Source organism: Panthera uncia (genome assembly GCF_023721935.1).
Source record: "Panthera uncia isolate 11264 chromosome A3 unlocalized genomic scaffold, Puncia_PCG_1.0 HiC_scaffold_11, whole genome shotgun sequence".
In the NCBI taxonomy this organism is placed as follows: Eukaryota; Metazoa; Chordata; class Mammalia; order Carnivora; family Felidae; genus Panthera; species Panthera uncia.
In genome coordinates this window covers 27,303,455-27,326,986 of record NW_026057578.1, presented here as the reverse complement: position 1 = coordinate 27,326,986, position 23,532 = coordinate 27,303,455, and the positions used below count along the sequence as shown (strand labels likewise).

Here is a 23,532-nt window from a genome sequence, read left to right as displayed (position 1 = left end):
GTCCAGACTGAAGCTGGGAGAAAAGCTGGGCCCTGGGGCTGGGCTGAGGTTGGGCTGGGGGCCCAGCAGGCACCCCTGGGTGGAGACGGGAGACAGGCATTTCCCTGGGGGCTCAGGACGCCCTGATTCTTTCTCCATTCCTTCCTTTTTTTCCTTTCCTTCTCCCTTCCTTTCTTCCTTCCTTCCTTAGGCAGAGAAACTGGCATCTGAGGCTGATTTCATCTTGGTTTCGAGCTGAGTGGAGAAAAACTGTCAAGGTCAGGGTGCCGGAGGAGGCAAAACCCACACACTGAGGCAGCCACCCGCTTCTGTACAGGGGGAGATGTTACAGTGTTACAGTTGCTCGCACGCTGGTCACAATAAGGACCTAAGGCTCATCCGGGTCTCTCTGATCTGCGTACAGCTAATGCTAGTTTGTCCACCTTCTTATTCCTACTCTGCCACTCCAAGGTGGGGCAGGCCAGGGACTGGGACAGTCTGAATGGGCACTGTCCAGAAATCCGTGTAGAGGGAGGATATCACCAATATGCTATTGGCCCATGGAGACAGCTAAATTTCTAGAACCCGAGTGTGCCCCCGTTTTTTTTCTCTTCCTATGGCATACTTTGGGGTTCGGCGGGGGGGAATTCCTTCTGCCTCGGCTAGACTCATTGTGCTAGTCTGGAGAATGGGTTGGCGTAACCTTACAGATAGGAGAACGTCTCTCTCCTATCCCCATCCCTTAGCCAGCCACCCACCCACGGCAGAGGTAACCGCTCTCCCTGGCTTTGTGTGTGTGTGTGTGTGTGTGTGTGTGTGCATCCTTTCATTCATTCAATCACCAGTCATTTTTTGAGCTCTTACCACATGTGAGACACTGTTCGAGACACTGGGGGGTACAGAAGTGAACACCAGACAGAAATCCTTGTCCCCCAGCGGACATTCTGTAAGCTGACGTTCGGGGGTTTCTTATGGATATGTAAACAAATATATCCCTTTTTTTATCCTTCTTGATCCCAAATGGAGCGTCCAGCTCTTTTTTCCAAGTATCCCGGAAACCGTTCCCTCATTGCATGTTGCTCGTTCTTTTCTCCAACTGGATAACGTTCCACCCCATGGCTGTGCCCACCCTAATTTTCCTGCGTCCCCAGCGAATGGGCAGTAAGGTTGTTGTTTCCTGTCTTTCTCTACTCTTCAACGTGAGGCGGTGAATAATGTCCCCGTACCTCGCTGCACACACACACGTGAGCCAGCCTGCAGGCGAAAATGCCAGAAGTGGAAGAGTTGAGTCAAAAGCGTTTTTATTTTTTTTAAACTCTTCTTTTTTTTTTAAACCCGTGCCAAAAATGCTCCACGCTTGTTATATCGCCAGACAATAGAGACCCGTATAAAATGAAAGGGAAAGTCGGTTCCCTCCACCCGCCTCCCCTCTTCCTCCTCTCCATCACCATCCACTCCAGCCCGCTCGCTAGCTCGCTCACTCGCTTGGCAGGAGTAACAACGCTTCGTGGATTTTCTTTCACTTTCTCTGCAAACACAGGCACCACCGTGTCCTTCCACGTGCCTCTCTAAGCCTTTTCCTATAAGTTCACGGGTCTCCCTCTGCATTTACAGCAATACCTTTTTCCTTCCTCTGTTTGGTCACCCACATGTGGGGCTGGACGAGAGGCACTCGTGTCCAGAGCGCAGTCCCGCTCAGGTCCTGGGCATCTTTCCAATTCCGCCCAGATGCGCTCTGCCCCCAGAGCATTTCCAGGGATGTGGAGACAGCACAGGCCCAGCCGGCCCTGGCTGCTGGGCATTCAGGCCCTTCGTTTTTCTCTATTATAACCGATCCCCCAAGGGGCACTCCTGCCTATGCTCCCTAGAGGTTACCTCCTGGGAGCGGACTGCTAGGTCAAAGGGCAGGCATACTGTGGACTTGATAAGGACATCCTTATCAAGGCTGGCATTGATATCAAAAGCTTTGATATCAAAGCTATCATTCCTGGCACTTCCTTCCACCCCCACCTCTCTCTCTCTCTCTCTCTCTCTTTATTTCAATTTTATTTCGTATTTATTTATTTTGAGAGAGAGAGCAGGGGAGGGGCAGACAGACAGGGAGAGAGAGGGAATCCCAAGCAGGCTCCAGCGCAGTGCAGAGCTCCACGAGGGGCTGGATCCCAGGAACCCGGTGATCGTGACCTGAGCAGAGATCAAGAGTCAGGGGCTTAAGGACTGAGCCACCCAGGCGCCCCCGCCACCACCACCCCTTTCTTCTCTGGACCCCGATCCATCCATCTTCTTCCAGAGCCAGGTCTCCGGTCTCTCTTTCCTCCCCTCCTTGCTCTCTGCTGCCGGGGGGCACGCCCCCCCCCCACCTCCCCGGGGCTGTGTAACTCTGGGCAGGCGCCCCACCTCTCTGAGCCCCCTTACGGATCTGTTAGGGGAGTGCCCCCCGCCCCCAGGGCCCCGGGGACGAGCCCTCGAGTGTGACCGCGTGGCGGGGACAGCGGGCTGACGCGCGTGCGCCCCCGCCCCGCAGCGCGCTGGAGACGAGGGTGCAGGCCCTGGAGACGCAACAGCAGGCGGAGCTGGCTTCTCTCCGCGGCGAGAAGGAGCGGCTGCGGCGGCTGCTGGGCCGCCAGAGCGGCGCCCTCGCGGGCCTGGAGCGCAGCCTGCGCGCCGCCAGCAGCAACTCGAGCCTCCTGCAGCGCCAACAGCGCCAACTGCTGGAGTCCGTGCAGCGCCTGGTGCGCGTCGTGGCCCAGGGCCCGGGTGAGCGAGGGGGCGCCTGGTGCGGTGCGGGAGGAGGGCAGGGGAGGGGAGGGAGATCCTGCTTACCCTCCCGCTTCTCTGGAAGCCACTGCGGGCAAGGCCCGTCCCCTCTCCCGGCACCTGGGAGATAGAAATGACAACGAAGACTGACAACGAAGACTAACAACGAACGAGGAGCACGAGAGTCCTAGGAAGAGCCAAGGCAGACGCCACCCCCTAACTCCATGAGTGACCTTAGGCATGTCCCTCTCTTGGCCTCAGTTTCGCCATCTATTTGTGAAAGTGATAACAATAATAAGGATTCCCCCAGCCCAGACGCATAAGTTTGGGTTCCAGGATCCACCCGACACCCTCACTTGCTTCGGCTTGCCCCACCCTTCCCCCAGCCTCAGTTTCCCTATCTGTAGAGTGGACAGATTGGACTCAGTGTTCCCCAAGGCCTCCTCTCGCCCTGTTGCCCTCGTCCCTAAACCCAGGAGAGCCCCACAGAAGTGAGGAGGCATCTCTGGCCCTGGCTGCTGAGAGGGGAGATCAAGGCCGGGGTCGGTTCTCACTGACTCCTTCTGAGGGGGCCCGCTTGGGGTGGCCGAGACCCTGCTGGTTTCAGCTTGAGTCAGTCAGCAGAACCCTAACTGAGCACCCACTGTGTGCCAGCAATGCAGCTGACATTTCCAGACCACAGAAGACCTAAAAGGCAGGGCTGAGGAGAAAGAACACCAACCTGAGGACAGTCAGGAGCCGTGGGAAGGTTTTTACACCCAGCGGGACTATGTTTTAAGAAGCTCAGTTGGAACCGGGCAGTGGAGAACGGCTGGGTGGGAGGGAAAGACGGAGGAAAGTGTTTCTACTCCTTGCAGGATCAGCACGGCAGGAGGCCGGGGAACCTTTAAGGCACAAGGAATCCAGCCGGAGTGACGCGTTCCAGGCACTAAGGCTGGCAGCGATTTAGGGCCAGAGGATGGCACCAGGGCTCTAAGTGGGGCAGGCCCTGCTGGGTTTGAGGGATGTGAGGCCCCAAGGAAGCCACGGGCAGAAGTGGAGTCCTTCCAAACCATGAGATATGGAGGGACCCGAACGCATCGCTGGCTTGTGCCATAGCCCTGGCAGTGACACTGCCTAAATTAGTCCCACGTGTGGGTCTGTTGGAGCTCAGCCCCAGATACAGGCCCAGGCCCGGCGCCTCTGCCCGCGGGCTCACCGCTAACCCAGTCTCCAGCTGTGATCCCGTGTCTGCTCGCCAGGCTGGGTAGGAGGTTGTGCTGGGCGCCTGGCCTCAGGCACCCTTTGCCCAAACGCCCCGTGCCCCTGCCCTGCTGTCACCAGAGAAGGGCACCGTGGGGTTGTGCCTCCTACCGAAGGGCGCTCTAAGGACTCCTTCGTAAGACCTAGAGACAGGGAAGGCTCTGCCCATGCCCCCAGCTATGTGCCCTTGACCCAGTTACCTTTCCCTTAGCCCTCGGTTGAGGGGGACGTGCCTCACCGGGGTTCCGACCCCAGTTACCTCTCCCGGAAGACCCTAGCAGCCTCATCTGCGGCCTCCCTGGTTTGAGTCTTATCCCCTGCAGTCTCCGTTCCACGCTTTAGCCGGAGCCCTCTTCCTCCGCACAGTCTGGGTTCCTTCCTCACCCTGGCATCCGAGGCTGACCTGGCGCCTGCTGAAACTCAACCTCATTTCTCGTTCCTCTCTGAACGTCCCTGTGCCAGCCTTGCCCTGCTCCCATCAAGTTCGTCAGACAGCCAGAGCTCTCTCTGGCTCAGCTCTGGTCTCATGGTGTGGGTCATTTCGCCTCCCTGGCCTCCACCACCTTCCCACACCACCCCATCCTTGGCACACGCCAGGACTGTTCCCACCTTGGAGCCCCCCCACGCGCTGTTCCCTCTGCCTGGAACATTTTCCCCTTCTCCTAGGTGATCCTGCTCCTTATCCAGACCCCAGCTCGCTCCCCTCCTCTAGGAAACTTTCTCAGGTCTGATACCTCTCCCTGTCCCCAGCATCTCCCAACCCGGAACCCGGCAGGAAGTAGGGCTCACCTGGCCCCTTCCCTCTCTCCTTAGCTTACCTCCAATTGCTTTTGCGTTGTCACATTGCAGCCTCCGTGAGGGCAGCTGAGCAGGTGTTCCAGGACTGTGCAGAGATCCAACGCTTCGGGGCCAACGCCAGTGGCGTCTACACCATCCACGTGGCCAATATGACGGAGCCCAGGAAGGTTAGGGGACTCCTAACCCTAACCCCTAACTCCTCCTAAGGGGGCTGAGGTTAGCGGAGGGTGTTGAGCCAAGGGGCTCCCCGACAGGTCACCGCCTCCGCCCGCCCCAGTCAGCTTCAGGCCTTGTCCAACATCTGAGATACCAGAGAAGGTGGGATGACCCTACCTTCGGGAGCCTCCAAGGGAGTCAGAGGTCAGAATGTGGGGGTTAAAGCGGAAGTTCCCAGAACTGGAAGTACATCCTTCTGCATCTTCTCCAGAGATGCTTTTAGTTGGAATGGCAGAAAACAGTTCTGTGTTGGTTAAGGTCATGCTGGCTGTGGGGCGCCTGGGTGGCTCAGCTGGTTATAAGCATCTGACTTCAGCTCAGGTCACGATCTCACAGTTCTGAGTTCAAGCCCCACGTCGGGCTCTGTGCGGACAGCTCGGAGCCTGGAGCCTGCTTCGGACTCTGTGTCTCCCTCTCTCTCTCTCTGCCACGTCCCCGTTCGCACTCTGTCCCTCTCTCTCTCTCTGTCTCTCTCTCTCAAAAATAAACAAACATCAAAAAAAATTTTAATTGAAAAAAAAAGGTAATGCTGGCTGAAACCGCAAACAAACGTTGAAAATCCAGGGGCTTAACACAAAGAAGTTTATTTCTAGTTTAAAAAAAATTTTTTTTAATGTTTATTTTTGAGAGAGAGAGCGAGAGCGAGCAGGGGTGGGGGAGGGGCAGAGAGAGAGGGAGACACAGAATCCGAAGCAGGCTCCAGGCTCTGAGCTGTCCGCACAGAGCCCGGGGTGGGGCTCCAACCCACAAACCGTGAGATCATGACCTGAGCAGAAGTCGGGCGCTTAACTGACTGAGTCACCCAAGCGCCCCACAAAGAGGCTTATTTCTAATTTACATATAGTCCAGTTGAATGCAGGTGTGGGGGCTCTGCTGCACGTGGGAAATGAGGGAGCAGGGCCAATAGAGACCCCACCATCTCCAGTGAGTGTCTTCAGTGAATGTTGCCCTGGGCTTTGGAGGTCCACTTATGAGATGGATGAGGGGTCGAGGGGAAGTGTGGGTATCAGGAGGCAGGGTTTGGAAGCCAGGCCCAGAAGTAAAAGAGTATGGAGAACAAGTAGTCAGTCTTTGCACTTCCTAATTCCCTTTTCAATTTTCTTTGACTTCCTATAATATATATATATATTATATACATTTATATGTGTTTGTTTCCGGGCTGTCTTTAACACTTCACACACACCTGCTAAACTCCTCTTTTAACAAAGAGATCAGGCCCTCGATGTCTAGCTAGAATTTCATGTTTTCGTTACATTTATTTTTACAATTATTTGACTAAAAGCAAGTGTTACTAGTGTTCGATTTGTGGTACTGATAAGATTTCCTTCTGAAATACATTTCATCTAAGTATTTAAGTTTTTTTTTTTAAGGGACACTACTTTTTAGGTAAATATTCTATATGAAATTAGGTTCATTCTATATGAAATTCAGCTATGGTGAAATTCTGTGAGGCAAAAGAGCTGGGCTCAGACCTCAGCGTAATTTAGTCTCACTTGCCTCGAGAAAGCCCCTTCTCCTCTCTGGACCTCAGTTTCCCTTACTGTACCCTCCGCTACTCCCACAACAAATGCCACTGTCGCCTCTCCCTGAGCAGGCTTCTACTTTCTAAGAGCCGCTCCCTTCACTGCCATTTCCACTTGTCTGCCTGTCACATCATCGTCCAAAGCCCTGTTCCAATGCTACCTCCTCTGAGAAGCCTTCCGGGGTTGCCCAGTGACTCCTTCTTAGGAGCTCTTCTTGTGGCTGCCCAAATGTTCATAACCGATAGTCTGCCTGCCCCATCATAGCAGCCAGGCATATCCTCCACACCAAGCCAGCCCTGAGGGTTGATTGATCTCTGACGCGTCTCTGTCACCTAGTATGGGACCAGGGACCAAGTGTGTCTTCACTGAACATTGAACATGTACTGAACTGGCTGGAAGAATAATACGAACAAAGATTAGGCTGAAAGAAGAGATTATGATGGATGGTGAGCTCTTTGAGAGAAAGACTCTTTCTGTCTTATCCATACTGGCACCTCCCATACTTTGAATGGAGCTTGGTATATAGCAGATGCTCAGAAAACATTTGCCCGCTGAATGTAATAACATTTCCTGAGTCTACGCCGTGTGCCAAGCATGTTACACCTGTCAGCATTTAATCCTTACCACAACCTCGCAATAATAGCAGGGGAAAAGCCTCCGTTTACTTAGTTCCCAATATGCCCAGACTCTTTTCTTTGGATGACTCATTATACATAGTTCTTGCATCAAGCCAACTTGCAGGTGAGAAACTGAGGCACAAAGAGGTTAAGGTTTTAACGCTTACATTTTACAAACGAGGAAAGGAAGGCTCTGAGAGGACATCACTTGTCCACGACTTTAGAAAAAATGATGACACTAAGTGGGAAATGTGAACCTGGATATTTCTGATGCCCTTGACCACCAGGCTCACCTGTTGCTCTGTGAAACTGTCAGCCAAATCAAAATGGGGCTGGTCCAGAGCTGCTTCTGACATCTTCCAAGGGCTTCCAACTCCCCCCCACAACCACCACCACTACCACCCAATTCCTTCCAGGTGTTCTGTGACATGGAGGCCAATGGAGGCGGATGGACTCTCATCCAGCGCCGTGAGAATGGCAGTGTGAATTTCCAGCGGAACTGGAGAGATTACAAACAGGTAACACTGCTGAAGGGGCTTTTCAGCCCTGAAACTGGGGCAGGGGGGTTGTAGGCAGGGCACTGGTTTGCCTTCAACCCTCCCCGGGTGGGGGGGGGGGGGGGGAATCAACCCACCTAAAACCAACCACCTTCAAACAGATTTTCCTAGTGCACATTCACTGTCAAGGACTCCGTCACCTGAAATTGAACCTTCTTTTTGCAGGTTCTGACATCTATCCTAAAAATAAAAGTTTAACTTTATTTTTTTTATTTGTGTAAAGATTATACATGCATATTGCTTTAAAAAAATTTTTTTTAAGAATACAAAAATGGAACAGAAAAAAGTAGTCTCCCCTGCCTACCCCTGACTGCGTTGCTTAAATGAATGTCCTTATCTTTGCACACATATATAATCACATTTTCAGGAGAGATTCTTTAATGTGGAATTGCTGGCTCAAAGACCCAGTGCATTTTACAAGATGAGAAGTAGTGCCCTAGTGTCTTCCAAGTTGTAAATTAACTTTTGAGTAAAGAACTTTTGGCAAGCTGGCTTAAAAGCTCTTAAAGTTTCCACAAGCAAAAGAAATAGAAGAAGGTATGTGGAAATGCAACAATATCATTAGTTGTGGCTGCGTACTGTTCATTTGACCAGCACTTAAAAATAAATACCAAATTAAGATATGAGTGTCCTTGAGCCAATTGAGTTTTAAACAAGTATTAAAATGGCAAAAAAGAAAGGGGATGCTCAGACACAGAAATACACAAGAGCACTGAATACTAACAGACTAATCGGCAGCGAGGCAGGACGGAAGTGGGGAGTGGGGTTTAGATGTGCCCCTGTCCTTGGTGCTGAATTATTATTCGGGCCGAGGACAGGTTTCTCATCACCCTGGGACACTAACGCGCTTAGCTTTGCATTTCTGTGTTGTTGAAATTTTGCAGGAGTTGCCATGCCACCCAACAAAGGTCGCTCTACAATTTATGCCCCCGATTAAAATCTTTTAATGTTTTGTTGCGGTCCAACGCACATGCAGCTAAGTGCACAAATCTTAAAAGCGGAAGATACTCAGTGGGTTTTTACCTGTGTGTTCACCAACGTGCCCACCATTCAAAGCTGGATATACAGCACTGCCAGCACCACAGAAGCCCCTCTGGTGCCCCCCTGTGCCTCCTCGTGCCCCAGTCAATACTCCCCCAAAAGGTAGTTGCCATTCTGACTTCTAGCACGACGGATTCATTTTGCCTGTTCTGAAACTCCACAGAAATGTGATTTCAATTATTTTTAACAGAATTTACCCAGTTTTACAAAAATCTTGGGTTTTGTTTTTTTGGGGTTTTTTTGTTTTTTTTTGTTTTTTTTTTTTTTTTTTTTGTTTTTTTTTTGTTTTTGTTTTTTTTTTCTTTTCTCTAGGAGGTGGAGAACTCCCATCCCCAGGCCTGCCCACACTGTACTTTATGGACTTGGTCATTAGGCAAAGTGGTTTTGGATTAAGTGGCCCTGGAGCCCGGCCCAGCCCAGCTCCTCGGCCAGGGGCACGGCCTCCCATCGCAGCATGAAGCCCACCCCCACCCTTCGCTCCCCACAGGGCTTCGGCGACCCGGCAGGGGAGCACTGGCTGGGCAATGAGGTGATGCACCAGCTCACCGGCCGCACAGCCTACTCCCTGCGTGTGGAGCTGCAAGACTGGGAAGGCAACGAGGCCTACGCTCAGTATGAGCATTTCCAGCTGGGCAGCGAGGGGCAGCTGTACAGGTGGGCTCGGGGCCCAGGCTGGTGGGCGGGCTGGGGTCCCGGGCTAGTGGCTGTAGAGTCCGCACCAAGGGTCAATCCCTGGGCGTCTCCTGTTCCTACCATCTGTCCCCCATTTGGGCGCACGTCACGGGATCTGGAGGCGGCCGGTTAACACTCAGCACGTCCCGGCCACTGGGTGGGGTGGAGAGACTGTCGCTGACGCTGCCATCCCAGGAGCAGGAAAGGGCCTTCTCAGGTCAGTCACCCCGAGGCAGCCATATTCCTGAGGCCCAGAGTGGGGAGCCCAGCCTGTCCCATGCCGTGGGGTAAGGTAGAAAGGTCCCTGGGCTATGAATCAGGGAACCTGAGCTCCTTCCGGCTCTGTTCCAGCTCACTTTGTCAATTTGGGCAAGTCAATGTTCTGGCTTGTCTGGACTTCCACTGCTTAACTGCGGGATGGGCTTAAATATGAGCGTAATGTGAAATCATCAAGGTCTCCCACACCTCCCTCGGCTCGGTTCTTGGCTCTATTTCGGAAAAGAAATGAGCACTTACTGAGCACCTACTCTGTTCCAGGCATATTACTCCATTTAATCCTCCCACAACACGCTGAGGTAAGCATTGCCGCACCTGCTTTACTGATGTGGAAACTGAGGCACACAGCTTAAGTATCCTGCCCCAAGTTACAAGTTAGGTAGAGCTTAGATTTGAACTCAGGTCTCTCTGCTACCAACACCCAGGGTGTTTCTACTACATGATGTTGCCTCTCTGAGAAACTCAGGGTTCTTGAAGATACGACTGGGTCCTGGCTATCTTTGAACCAGGACAGGATTGAAATCATAGACTCCCACTCACAAGTCTGCAAAGGACATCACCTGTCACCTGGGGCTTCATGTGATGCTAGCACATATGCCCCAGCCACCAGCCAGCCAGGCTGGGATGCCTCCACTGACAGGGGAAGTCACTTCCTCCAAAGGAATCGGATGATTCTCCGTCTTCCTGCACTTTAGGTCTAATTCCATCTCAGGGAGCTTTTCAATACTATGCTCCACCCACTCCTTTCTCTTCTTATTAGACGCCTTGGATCCTTCAGCTAAGTTGTTCTGACATCCTCCTTACGGGACCCACCCCAATCTGATAATAGTCCTCCTTAAACAGCCAGGTTCAGAGCTGAATGAACCATGCCCTGGGTCTGGGCGAGGCAAGGGCTAAGCTGGATGGTCCTCTCCCCGCTACTCCTCGAGCTGACCAGGGAGTAACCACAACACGCTGCCGACTCCTAGTCAAGCCACTAAAGCCAAGGCTTAAGTCCTGACTCCATCCCTATCTCCCTCAGTGATCCCGAAGAAATGCCTCCACTTTCTCATCTGTAAAATGGGTGCCCTAGGTGTACCTACCTTATTCAAAGTGCTATGAAGCTCAAATGAGATACTGCACACCGAGCATTAACACAGTGCCTGGTACTTAGTAAATGCTCAGCAAAGAATATAATTGCTGACCCCGAGGCAGCTGTTCACACACTTGGCTCGTCTGCTCTGTGTGAGTTCACTGCTGTTCCTATCCCCGTTGCTTCGTTCACAGTCGTGGGTCCTGTGTGTCTGGGGGTGAGCATGTCCACAGGCAGTCCCACACTCCTGGGAAGACACTAGCTGCCTGTGGGGAACACACAGGGGCATAGAGATGCTTGTGCGAACAGGGAGGACTCCTTGGAGGAGGTAATGCCTATAAAGGGTGGGCATCCTCCAGACAAAGAGAGAATAGGAAGGGCACCCCCAGGCAGTGGGGATGTTTTGAAAAAAGGCAGAGAGGGGGTTCCTTCCATCCAGCTGGCCACGGATACCCCAAACCTGAGCAAGTCTCTTTCAAGATCATAAGGAAGAGTCCCTGCTCTTTCAGGAAAGGCTTGGGAGTCTGGGGGGGAGCGAAGGGGGCAGCGGGGGGGGGGGGGGGGGGGGGGGGCACGGAGATCCTAGAAAACAGAGGGAGATGTGGAAACTGCCAGAGAAGAGCCAAGGGGAGAGTGACAGAACAGATGCTGGTCCCCGTGCCCCCACCGTAGGGTCAGCTGGCGGCTGAGGTGGGGAGGATCCCCACAGGGAAGCCCAGAGGCAGGGAAGCATAGGCATCAGGGGCAGGAAGGCCACCCTTATTTGTCAGACACAATAATGAGGGCCTTCTAGAGCCTGACTAAGGCACATGCGTAAGCCTGCAAGAGAAAGTGGCCCACAGGGAGGGAGGAAGCAGGAGGCACGGCCAAGGCACAGGCACATGCCCCCCAAAGGTGCCCACACACCCAGATCTGATTACAAGTGCGAGATACACAGAGATACGCAAGGGCGGGCACAGACATACGTGCACATGTGGAGGGGCTCACCACACCTCTGGGGCACACACGTAGGCCTACAGAGCGCACAGACTCACACAAGCGCATCGCTACACAAGCAAGCACAGACACGTGCAGCGGTGCTTTGCAGAAGCCCTCACAGGTAACACACGTGCAATTCCAGACACAAAGGCAGATTCCACCATAGATACTGACACACAGACTCAGAACACACGCACACATATGCGCGCAGGCACGCACAACGGTATCCAAACGCTCACAACTGTAGATGCACAGACCCACCCACAGATCCACGGACACGTGGAAAACACACCTTGTGTGCCTAACCTGGGGATACCCGGAGGCCTGTGTGTTTGAGTTCCCCAGGCTTGAGCCATGCACATGTTCGAGATGGGTTTCAGCACTGAGTCACGTGGGGCATCCTGGTCCCCGACTTGAGAATTCCCCGGGGGTCACGAGATCCCCATTCTGGCGCCCACGGGGGAGGGGAAGGGAGGCAGAGACTGAGCTGAGGACTTGGAGACAGTAGGGAGGCCAGTGCTGCTGGAGTAACCCCCGTGAGGCCCATCGGCTTTGTCCAGCCCCGATTCTACCCAGCTCAGACTGAATGTCACCCCGAACCTCAGCCAGAGCCCCAAGCCTGACCTTGAACTGACATCGCTGAAGCCTCAAGGGGAGCCTATAATAGCCACAAAGAGAAGCTGGGACTATATGAAGCCATGGGCCAACCTGTCTGTCCCCACCCCCGAGAGCCCTGGCCAGATGGGCCTCTTTCCGGGGTGGGGGGGGGGGGGCTATAACACCAGTCAGGTGAGCCCTGGGTTGCATGTTTAAGGGCACAGTTAGAGCTTCACGGTTAGAGCATCTGGCCCCGAAGGCCATGCCCCTGCCTCACCACAGACAGGCAGAGCCCATGGTGGGAGGTGCAGGGACCGAGCCAGGCCACGTGCCCAAGCCCCACATTTCCTCCTGATCCCACAAGGGGGCATCTCCCAGGCCCTGCCCTGGGGGAACCAGAGCTTCCCTGAGCTTCCCTGGCCGCCTCTGGTGTCCATTTTCCTCCACCCGTAGGACCTTCTTCATCGTCCTCAGACCAGGTCCCCAACTGCGTTGCCTGTGCTACAAGCATGAAACACTCTCTCCAACCAGGCAGAGCAGGAGCCCGTGCCAGCCACATGCCAAGGGCTGGGAACACAGGGACACATGACAGCCAGCCCTCAACGTGCTGAGTATTTACTGCATGCCCGCCCTGCTCTGCACTCATCACACGCCAAAGTCATGGCACCGCAATAACCAGACCAGGGCGCCACTGTTAATATTACCGTCATTAGCATTTTAGCAGATGACGAAACTGAAGCTGACAGGTGACGCAGGCTGCCCGAGGTCATGCCGCCGCAGAATGACAGAGCGGGGATTTGAACCTAGGCATTCTGTCCCCCAGAGCTCATGGTCGTAATCACCATGCAGGCCTGGACATGCCCAAGAGGATCTCACAGCCTGGCAGAGAAATAGAAACCCTCCCCAGCGGGCTGCAAGTCACAGGGCTGGGGCTGCCCCGGGGCACAGAGCCGTGTGGGCTGATGTGGTCAGGGAAGGCTTCCTGAAGGTGGCAGGATGGTCAGCTGGCGAGGGAAATGCACCGGGCTGGCATCTGGCTCTCACCCTCTTCCGTTCTGAGGCCTGGGGCAGGCTCCTCAGGTTCTTGGGCTCTGTTTCTTCGTCTGTAAACTAGAACCAATAGGGTGTTGCGAGGACTGAGCAAGAATGAGTTAACCCACATGAAGCGCTTGGAACGATGCCCAGGGCACAGTAGACGTTCAAAAAAACGTTAGCCATCACCTTCATTCTCGTCGTTTTGATCCCTCTCACTCTTGTCCGAGACTCGGGGTCGGTGAGATGAGGGAGGCCTGGCCCACAGTGGGTGCTGTTCCCGGGGAGACAGCAGGCAGGGAGGGTAATCCAGGGGCAGGGATGGCCGAAGCACCCTAGGCTGGGGCGCCCCTCACCCCAGAACAACCGGAGAGGTGCCCCCGCCTAGGACCAAGCCTCCTGGGGAGGTCGTTCTTTAACCAGCCCCATCCTCACTCTGGACCCCTCTCCCATCACCACCTCCTGGTGGCCTCCAGGCTTTCTCTGAGCGGATACAGCGGCTCAGCAGGGCGCCAGAGCAGCCTGGTCCTGCAAGGCACCAACTTCAGCACCCGTGATGCAGACAATGACAACTGCCTCTGCAAGTGTGCCCAGATGCTGTCTGGAGGTGGGTGCCAGTGGGCTCAAGCCCCGCTCACCCACAGGCTCACTTGGCTGGACACCCCCATTTCCTCCCCACCCCCGGGCGGGCCTGGCTGTGCCCTATCCGCCCCTTCCCCCGCCAAGTCCTCAAGGTTCCCTCAGGGTCTTGCCTCATCCTGACACAGGCACCACCAGTTTTCGCCTGAGACTGGGGGGTGGGGTCCCAACCCCAGGCCTGAGAACCCACTCCCCCCCAGGCCGAGCAGGACCAAGATGGGGAGACGTGGGCAGAGGGACAAGAGGGGCAGCTCCCCACCAAGGCCTGGCTCAGGCAGTGCTCCTGGGCGTGGGGGACACAGGTCAGAAAGCAGGAGATGGGGTGAGTAGGAGGGGCAGAGATAGGAGGAGAGACCTCCTGGGACGCAGAGACAGAGATAAGAGAGACATCAGGACATAGAGACACAGAGCAGTGAACACAGAGAGTCCCACGGGAACAGAAGTCCAGAGGGAGAGATGGAGAGACGATGTGCAGACCACAGAAAGACAGAGGGACACATTGTGTGAGAGACAGACCCCGAAAGGCAGGGCAACAGAGACCAAAGGGAGAGACAGAGGCACCAGAGCCCCACAGAGAGACTGACACAAGCTCAGGGACCATCAAGGTGCCGTCCCCCAGAGGCCACGGGCTGAGCGGAAGGTCCGGGACTCTCCCTCCCATCCCGGTGCCCCTCCCACCCTGTCCATCTCCTGCCAGCTGGCTCCCTGGAGGAGGCAGCAGCCCCCTGATCAGTCCCCGGGGTAGAGGGCTGCCCTCGGCCCCCTGGCTGGCCCCTACCTCCCCAAAGCGTCTTCCTCTCCCTCCACCAGGATGGTGGTTTGATGCCTGCGGCCTCTCCAATCTCAATGGTATCTACTACCCGGCTCACCATCACGTGCGCAAGCTCAACGGCATCCGCTGGCACTACTTCCAAGGCCCCAGCTACTCGCTGCGGGCCACCCGCATGATGGTGCGTCCCGTGAGCGTCTAATAAGCAGCGACACCCGGACGCTGGACCCACACGAAGAGCCGGGACTCGGTATTCCCTGAACGAGCTGGATCCAAACACGGGACACAGTGCCAGGGTATGATCCTGGACACCCGGGCCCCCCCCGGGCCAGGCCTCCTTGCCCAGGAGTCCAGAGGATCTGCTGCCTCCCTGTTCTCCTCAAGTTGTGACATGATGGTGGGTGGCGGGGGGGGGGGGGGGCATCTGACTCTATAGTATCCCTCTTTCCTCTTCCCTTCTGTCTCCGGCAGGGGTCCCCTGCCAGCTTGAGGGTCCCAATACCCTGAATGAGCGGAGAGCAAACTTAACTTAGGTCCTCAAAGAAATATACGAGTACAGTCCACTTCTCCCAGGCCCCAGCATCTGAAGGCCAGACCTGGCCTCTCGGGGGCTTCAGAAGATCTAAGGGGCATTCCTTTACCGCCGGCATGTCCTCGAATATGTTCCAGAGAGAATATCTCAGGCGCCCCTCAAAAAGTACCTGGGGTCAGGTGAGGGAGGGAAACACCCAGTTAAATCAACGTGAACAGGCATTCTTAGCTGCAGGACCTGTCAGGGCCTTTAATGTGGTCATATGCCTTTTGACTGCCTATGAAGGAGTTAGAATGGGCAGCTTTCTCCAAATGTCCTTATTTGAAAACAGGCCCTGTTGATCGCAGAGCATCTCTCGGGGCTGCAGATGCCCTTGGGAAAAGTTGGTCAAATGTGACAGGATGGGGACCCCGAGCTCCACCGCTACACCCCCGCCTGCACCCACTCTTTCTGGCTACAAGAGCCACAGCGATGGCCCCGAACAGCCCTTAAAAACAACCGGAAGCAGCTTTGGGTCAAAGAAGACACACTCCACCCCTCAAGAAGGGTCTAGAACGAAGTTTCCGATCTGTGCTCTGGGCCGGGGTCCTGCCAGGCTCCATCTGGTCCTTGAAAAGCCAGATTTCTGCCTGGAGGCTGCCCTCTCAGCACTCCCTGTCATCCTAGCTCACCTCAGCTCACGTTCACGGGCTGTTGGGGACCGTCCACTCTGCCTCGAGCAGGACCCCAATCTTCAGGTCCAGATCCTTCCAGCCTCCAAGCTGAGACCCTAACCCTTTCCTCCCACCTGATCCAACAGTGCTGCCACCCGCAGCTAGGGGGTTGCGGGAGGTGGGGGTGGGGGGCAGAGCAAGCCTTCGCCTGGGTCCGGGAGACCAGTGGCTCCTCGTGAACTTCCTTCGGAGGACAGGGTCAGAGAGGGGCCACCCACCCCCTCACTGTGTCACCTCCTCAGTTCTGACGAGGCCATCATAGTCCTGCCGTCTTCGGCCAACACCCAGGCCAGCCCAGACCAACCTGCTCTTCCCTTAAGGGTATGCTCTGTCTTCAGAAGGTCTTCTGCTGGATGGGGCTGGGGTGGTGGAAAACCCACCTTGTCCCCCTGCCCTTGGGTCCCCGCTCAGCCGAGCCCCTGAGCAAACCCCGCGCAGATGCAAGCTCATCTCTTTAGAAACAACAAAGGATATGGTTGCCAATGGGGGCATTTCAGGCGAGGGTGGGGAAGGACAGCGGGCAGGGTGCTGCTCAGAAGCCTCACGTGGCCTTACACCGCATTTGCTCGGTAGGCCTTTGTTTAACATCCGCTGTGGGCAGGGCTCTGGAGTGGGAGGGACCTGCTCCAGCTCTTGGACTTGAGGCCAGTGGCTCAGCCTCTCGAGGCCTCGGTTATCTTGTCTGTGAAACGGAGATGAAGCTCCCTCCTGGCTGGGCTGTGGCAAGGAGGCGATGAAAGGATGTACGTCAACTTTGTAACAGAGCCTGGCACGAGCAGGTGCCTAATAAACGTTAGTTCCCAGAGAGGTAAACGGGGTGAGGAAATCCACCCCTAGGGCGGGCCCCCGCTCCTTCTGGGCCCAGGCAAGGTGAGCATGTGTTCCTGAATCCATGGCATTTATTTGTGTACTGCTGAGCTTAGCGGCTAGGTGTGCTGGAGACGGGGTGGAGGCAAAGCTGTGAGCCCCACGGACAGACTCTGGGGTGGTGAAGGCCCACATCGCCGTCTACACTCGCTTTCTGAAAAAGGCCAGGCTGATTTAGGTTACCCTCAGATACCTGTTCTTAAATAGTCATGCTTCCTTCCTACCTTCCTCCCTCCTCCATGCCAGGACTCTCCAGGACAAGGGATAGAAAGCTTATCCTAAGGAAGGGATTGACTCTCATACCGGGAAGTCTAGGGATGGATTCAGGCAGGGCTAGATCTAGGAGCTCAAATGATGTCTCTTCACCGTTCAGTCCTGCACCTGCCACGTTGACTTTACTCTCAGTCAGGTTTTCTCCTGACAGGTGGCTCCAGCAGCCCTGGGCTGGTGGCCTCCCAGCTGAGCATCCCTAAGACAGTTTCCCTGTCCCCGTGATTCCAGCAAGGGCATGATTTTCTCCAGCCAGGACTGGTCCTTTAGTGCCCATCTTTGTACTTATCACTGTGAGTCTGATTGACCAGACCTGGGGCACCCAATCAGGCCTGGAACCAGGGCTGGGGTCAGTGCCACCCAAGTCATGTGGACTAGCAGTTTCCAGGCACTGTTTCCGGAAGCAGCGATGCTGGACAGGCTAGAACCAGCGATCACTTTTCCACCATCCATCTCTCTGACTCCCATTTCCCTTCTCTCCATCTCTGCCTCCCTCCTGGCCCCCCTCCCCCCAACGCCTGGTCCCAGGCTCCATCTCATCCCCGGGTTGGCCCAGGACACAGCTGTGTCCCGCCCGGGGTTGTCAGACCCTGGTTCGCTGTCCCGGCTGTGTCCCTGGAGCAGAGTCTCTGGCCCTCTCTGAGCCTCTGTTTCCCATTTGTACAATAAGGACAGAGGACCTGCCGACCTCTAGAAGTCCCCTGACAGCAATGCTGACCCACAGTGTCCTGTCCTGCAGACGGGACCAATGGAAGGACACTGGGCAGCCCAAGGGCCCTATGGGGGCATGGCTGGTGTGGCCCTGGCCCTGGCTGGATCTCCTGGGGGCCACCACCCATAGGAACTGGCTTCGGGGATACCTGAATCTGCATTCATAGGGCCCTTGAATTCAGATTCTGAGCCTATGCAGAATCATATCCAGAATCACCTCTTCCTATATCAGATCGGCATTCTCCCCATCTTAGTCATGAGTAAATTAGAGCCCAGAGAGGGAAAGGATTTCATCCAAGGTGGCACAGCCAATCACCACCTCCAGTGCACCTTCCATCTATGAGCTGCCTCCCTCATCCAGGCCTCTCTGAGGCATCCTGACACCAACCACAAAACTGCTGGGGGAGTGTCCCCTCCACTTATGTCAAGCACCAAAGGAACTTTCTGGAAAGCTCTCCAAGACAAGAGCTTTTATCACTGATACCTGATAGGTCCCGGTGGAGCCAGACAGGCAGATTGCATTGTTCCCAAGATCTCTGCATGTCCCCGGCGAAAGCAGTTTCCACGCTGAGGGAGAGAGTTGACTGGGCACCCCAGAGATGACAGCCATGGCCGAGGTAAAAGGTGGCCCTTTGCAGGGAGGAAGGGAACAGCTAGCATCAGGATGGCTTGTCTTGGTGGCTGGGGGGACTGACCCCATCTCCCAGATCCCCACCCCCACCCCCCACCCCGGTGTCTGTGTGAGTCTTCACCTCTTGCATTTAAAGATGCTTCAGAAAGCTAACGGCATTGCGTTGGCAACAACGGCATGGGCATCTTTTGATGGAGCAGTGCTTTGGAGAATGGAGTCTGGTCCAGGCCACGTCCAGGATAAATGTGTCACTTCCCTGTGTTAGATTCACAAGGAGTTGCTCGACTGAGGTTCTCGTGGGTCCTGAGGTCAGGGATGTCCAATGGCTTTTAGCATCGGACACATTCCTGCCTTACCCCGTGAGATCTCCTGGAGCCTCCCTTTCTCCCATCTGCACAGTGGGGAGAGTGGAGTCGGGTACACAGGGAAATCGTGCAAATTCCATGTGATGGTGGACACTCAGGCCTGGAACATTCGCTCACGTATTTATCCATTCATGTATAGATTCATTTATGCACACAGTGTGTATGGGTCAAGGCCAGGCTGCGTGATGGGGGTGGACCAAACAAGACGGTCATGTGCTCACAGAACTGAACAGCCTAGAGAGAGAGACGGGCCCAAACCCAAATTTTTTTTTTTTAGTTTGTAAAACTAAATTGACAATAGATGGCAAGTAAAGAAAATAAACAGGAGGCAGAAACAGATCTCAGAGGGTCCAGCTTCCGGCGATCAGGGAAAGCCCTCTCTGAAGAGGTAGTGCCTAAAGTGGGGACTAACTAACACAGTGAGAAAGAGGCAGCCAGGGAACGGTAAGTTCACTAGGGGGAACAGTCATTGCAAAGACCCTGAGGTGACCATGAGGAACTGCAAGGGAGCCAGGGTGGCTGAGACCACAGTGAGCAAAGGGGAGCGGGGTGGGGCTGAGTTCCCCCCCGCCCGGCACTTACATCAGAGATCACTCCTCCCCACAGTGCCCACCAAGGACTGAACCCAGCCACCACTCTGCCTGAGTCTCTGTGGAGCTGGGGCAAATTCCTGCCTCTCTCTAGACCTCAGTTTCCCAGTCTGTGAAATACAGGAGCGGGATCACCTCTGTCTGAAAGTCACCCAGACCCAGTTATTGTATAAATCTGAGTCAAGGGTCTGGTTGTGTCCACTGCCCTGCACGGGGTGCCAGTGGGGGAGTCAGAAGAAGGAAGAGAAAATAAGGGACTTGCCCTCAGGCTAGATGGGAACTTGGGAGTGTCTCCCACACAGGGTCAACCAGGGGGAGCTTGGGTGGGAGCACAGGGCGCTGACTGCCTGCCTCCCCCATGCTGGTTTTACCTGCACCATCTCTGAATCCTGGTGGGTTCTGGTATTACCCCATTTTACAGATGTGGAAACAGAGACCCATGGAAGTAAAATGCCTCGCCTATGGTCATACGGTGACTTAGGGTACAAGCCAGGCTGATGTAGCAAAAAGACCCCAAAATTCAGTGAGTTAAATATTTTTCCTCCCTGTGAGTCGAGCTGATCAGTCCGTGGCCGGGGATCAGCTCTGCCAACCTCAACCACAGCTTCCGTCTCAGGCCAGGGGAGCTTCACCCAAAGGTGCAGGGAGGGAAACCATCTGTGCAGCATCGCTTCCCCTCCAGAACCTCCCCCTCTCACCCCAGACTTCTCTTTTGCTCAGAATATCCCAGCGGTCTCCCTATAGGGCTCCATCTCCGGGTTTGCTTCCTCCTGGCCTACAGTCATGCCATTTCCCCTGCCTGAAACCTTCGGTAGCTCCCCAGTACCCTGTGCTCACGGCTGGTCACCACCTAACTCAGTCCTTCTCCAGCTCCGCCTCTGCTCTGTTCTTAGGCATTCGGAGGCTTTGGGCCTGATGAATTCCTTCTGAGCAAAGGGTCTCAGGTGGCCATCAGTCTTCCTGGAGGAATCGCCCATGTCCAGTGGACTTTTACGTCCCTCTGGCCTGGAACTCAGGGCCCAGCTTGTGGTGGCTACTCTCTATAAGTCACATAGCGTATTGGTTCAGCCCTCTGGTTCTGCAGAGAGCCGGGCCCTTCTGCTCCTTACAAGGACAATGTAAGAGCCTCCAAAGTCCCTGTGAGGGCCTAGTACGTTGCAAGGCACCTAGGACAGAGCCTGTCCATGGTAAGCTGTCTGTGATGTTGTCTCCGATTATTTCCCTATACCAGGCCCCTTAGATTATCCAAAGAAGCCCCTTAATGACCTTATGGGTCATTAAGTACCAATAGATATCATTATCATCTCTCCCTTTTCCAAACTGGGGAACGGAGACCCGGGAAGTAAAGTCACTTGGCCAAAGTCACACAGTAAGATTTTACAGAGGTGGCTTTGGACCCAGATCACCTGCCCCACAACGTGCTTTACCTGGATCTTATGGTCCCTGTGACCAAGGTTAAAGGAAAATTCATAAATACATAAGCAGTTGCCAAGCTGAAGCCAGCCGGTGCTTGAATCCGACACAGGACAATAAAGGCCCACCGTCCCTACTCGACCCCCTCCAGGGCCGGGACAGGACCTTCCTTCCTGCTTCTGACTTCCCAACTCCATGTCCTGGCTTCTGAACACTTGGCCACAGGCCCACCGCCCCCAAATCTTTTCTGAGTAGGACTTCGCTTTCTTCCTTGTCAACCTCCCTGGCCTCCCCACTGTGGCCTGGGCAGGGGAGGGACAGGGACAGGCCACTTTAATATGAGCAGCCCGGAAGCCTCCTGGCGGGCTGAGGCCTCTTCCCTCCACCTTCACCTGCCCCTTGGTGTCTGGGAGAGGTGTCAGGACCACATCCGCTCAGGTCTGTCTGTGTCCACAAATCAGAAGACTTGTCCTCTCTGGACCTCACTCTCCTCAACCATAAAATGGGAATGAGCCTCCCGGCCCTGCTTGCTTCACAAAGTTGCCATAAGATTCAAGTAAGATGGTCCCTTCCCTCAACAAGTATTTAGTAACTACTATGTGCCAGGCACTGGGAACACGGCCATGAACAAGACAGAACGACACTTGCTCTAAGGTGCTTATAGTCTGGGGTGGGTGGAAAGAGACAGAAATTCAATAAAAATTAACCAAACAACCTAAAGTACAATGAATGTGGGTTGCAACGACACCAACTAGTTGGGGAAGGCATCCTTATAGGACGAGGAGGAGTTAGGTGAAGAAAAAGAAGAAGAAGGTTCCAGGCAGAGGCAACAGCACATGCAAAGGCCCTGGGGGTGGCCCAGGGGAAAGCTCCAGAGCATTCAGGAAGGGGAAGAAGCCAGAGGTCTGGTAGGGACTGAGGTAGGCGGGCCCTTGAGGGCCAGACAGAGACAACGAGGACACAGAAGATAATGGTCTAAACAGCAGGAAGCCAGTGCCGTGGAGTAACTCAGAGCTCATAGGCTTCCCCATCCTCCAATGTGAGTGTTAACCTTAAGTGAGCTGTTTCCCCTCTCAGAACCTGGGTCTTCCCTCCCAAGGAGATTGGGATCGCGATACCTATCTTGCAAGGCGTTTGAAGTTCAGAGAAAATCTATGTCCCGTACGTGAAAGATCTGTCCCTACACAAAAGACTACTCCACAAAGGACGTCCACGATTATTCGCAATGCAGCCTATGGCATTTACACGTTTTCCCATTATTTCTTGAACACTTGTCACTGCTGCAGCTTGACAGCAGACAAGTGGAGGTGGACCCCAAAGGTTGGGGTTAACTGACAGAAGCCAAGCCATGCATTTGGTCTTTTCTTACTGTTTGAGAAAGGCCCCCAGGGCTACACAGGAACCTAGTCTGAGAACAATAGCCCAAGAGAAAGGCCAAGGAGCATCTAACGAACCTGACATCCGTGCAACAGGTTCTGTTGACTAGCACAGAGGTCAAGCAGTAGAGAACATGTTAGCCCCCAACTGGAAAGGACAGGAGAAGAATGGGTGAAGAGGGGTGAATTCATATGTGGAAGGGAGGATTCCCTGGGAAGGGGCACCAGGGCAGCTTTCAGGGGACTAGGACTGTTTTCTTGACCCACGTGAGGGTTAGTTTGTGAGAATGCATCAGGCTGTACCTTGCTGGGTGCATTTTTTCTCTCTGTGTGCTTCTCTACGTACATAGGTGTGTCAGGGAGGGGAGATTTTACATGTACAAATGCGCTGTAAATCCAGAGCTATGTGGGGGGAAAATAAGAGTTTAGAGAGAAATTTGGCGGAAGCTAACAGAATTACATACGCAGTCGCCCTTCGACACAGGAATCTTTCCTTTCTACGAATCTGTCCTGAATATACGTAATACATGTACAAAGTTATTCACTGAAGCTTCATTTGTAAGAACAAAAAGATGGGAAAAAACCCAAATGAATAAAGCTGTGGCACAGTTATTTCTGCATATCAAACTACCCCCAATCTCAGTGACAGAAAAACGACAGCCATGGACTTCACGGCTGGCTGGACCATCCACCCGGGCCCTTTCCATATGGCTCGGGCTTCCTCACAACATGGCGGCTGGATTCTGAGAGGAAGCATCCTGACGGCAAGCATTCCAAACAGGACCAGGAATACGATTTGCAGGGTGCAGTGCAAAATGAAAACGTGGAGCCCTCGCTCAAAAATTAGGAAAATGTAGGGGCACCTGGGTGGCTCAGTCGGTTGAGCGTCCGACTTTGGCTCAGGTCATGATCTCACAGCTCATGAGTTCGAGCCCCGCGTCAGGCTCTGTGCTGACAGCTCAGAGCCTGGAGCCTGCTTCTGCTTCTGTGTCTCCCTCTCTCTCTGCCCCTAACCCACTCACATTCTGTCTCTGTGTCTCTCGAAAATAAATAAACATTGGGGCGCCTGGGTGGCGCAGTCGGTTAAGCGTCCGACTTCAGCCAGGTCACGATCTCGCGGTCCGTGAGTTCGAGCCCCGCGTCAGGCTCTGGGCTGATGGCTCGGAGCCTGGAGCCTGTTTCCGATTCTGTGTCTCCCTCTCTCTCTGCCCCTCCCCCGTTCATGCTCTGTCTCTCTCTGTCCCAAAAATAAATAAAAAAAGGTTGAAAAAAAATTTTTTTTTAATTTTAAAAAAAGAA

At 54.3% G+C, this 23,532-nt stretch overlaps 1 protein-coding gene across 1 annotated transcript in view; it reads left to right on the top strand.

Moving 5' to 3' along the window:
• Positions 1 to 23,292, top strand: part of ANGPT4 (angiopoietin 4) — a 48,865-nt gene extending 25,573 nt beyond the window's left edge. Inside the window, exons 4-9 of the mRNA XM_049651010.1 lie at positions 2,504 to 2,736; positions 4,828 to 4,943; positions 7,549 to 7,650; positions 9,218 to 9,384; positions 13,834 to 13,964; positions 14,807 to 23,292. Of these exons, the coding sequence (XP_049506967.1) occupies positions 2,504 to 2,736; positions 4,828 to 4,943; positions 7,549 to 7,650; positions 9,218 to 9,384; positions 13,834 to 13,964; positions 14,807 to 14,967 (910 nt within the window). The 3' untranslated portion in view covers positions 14,968 to 23,292. The remainder of the gene's footprint in view (positions 1 to 2,503; positions 2,737 to 4,827; positions 4,944 to 7,548; positions 7,651 to 9,217; positions 9,385 to 13,833; positions 13,965 to 14,806) is intronic.
• Positions 23,293 to 23,532: the final 240 nt, after the last annotated feature.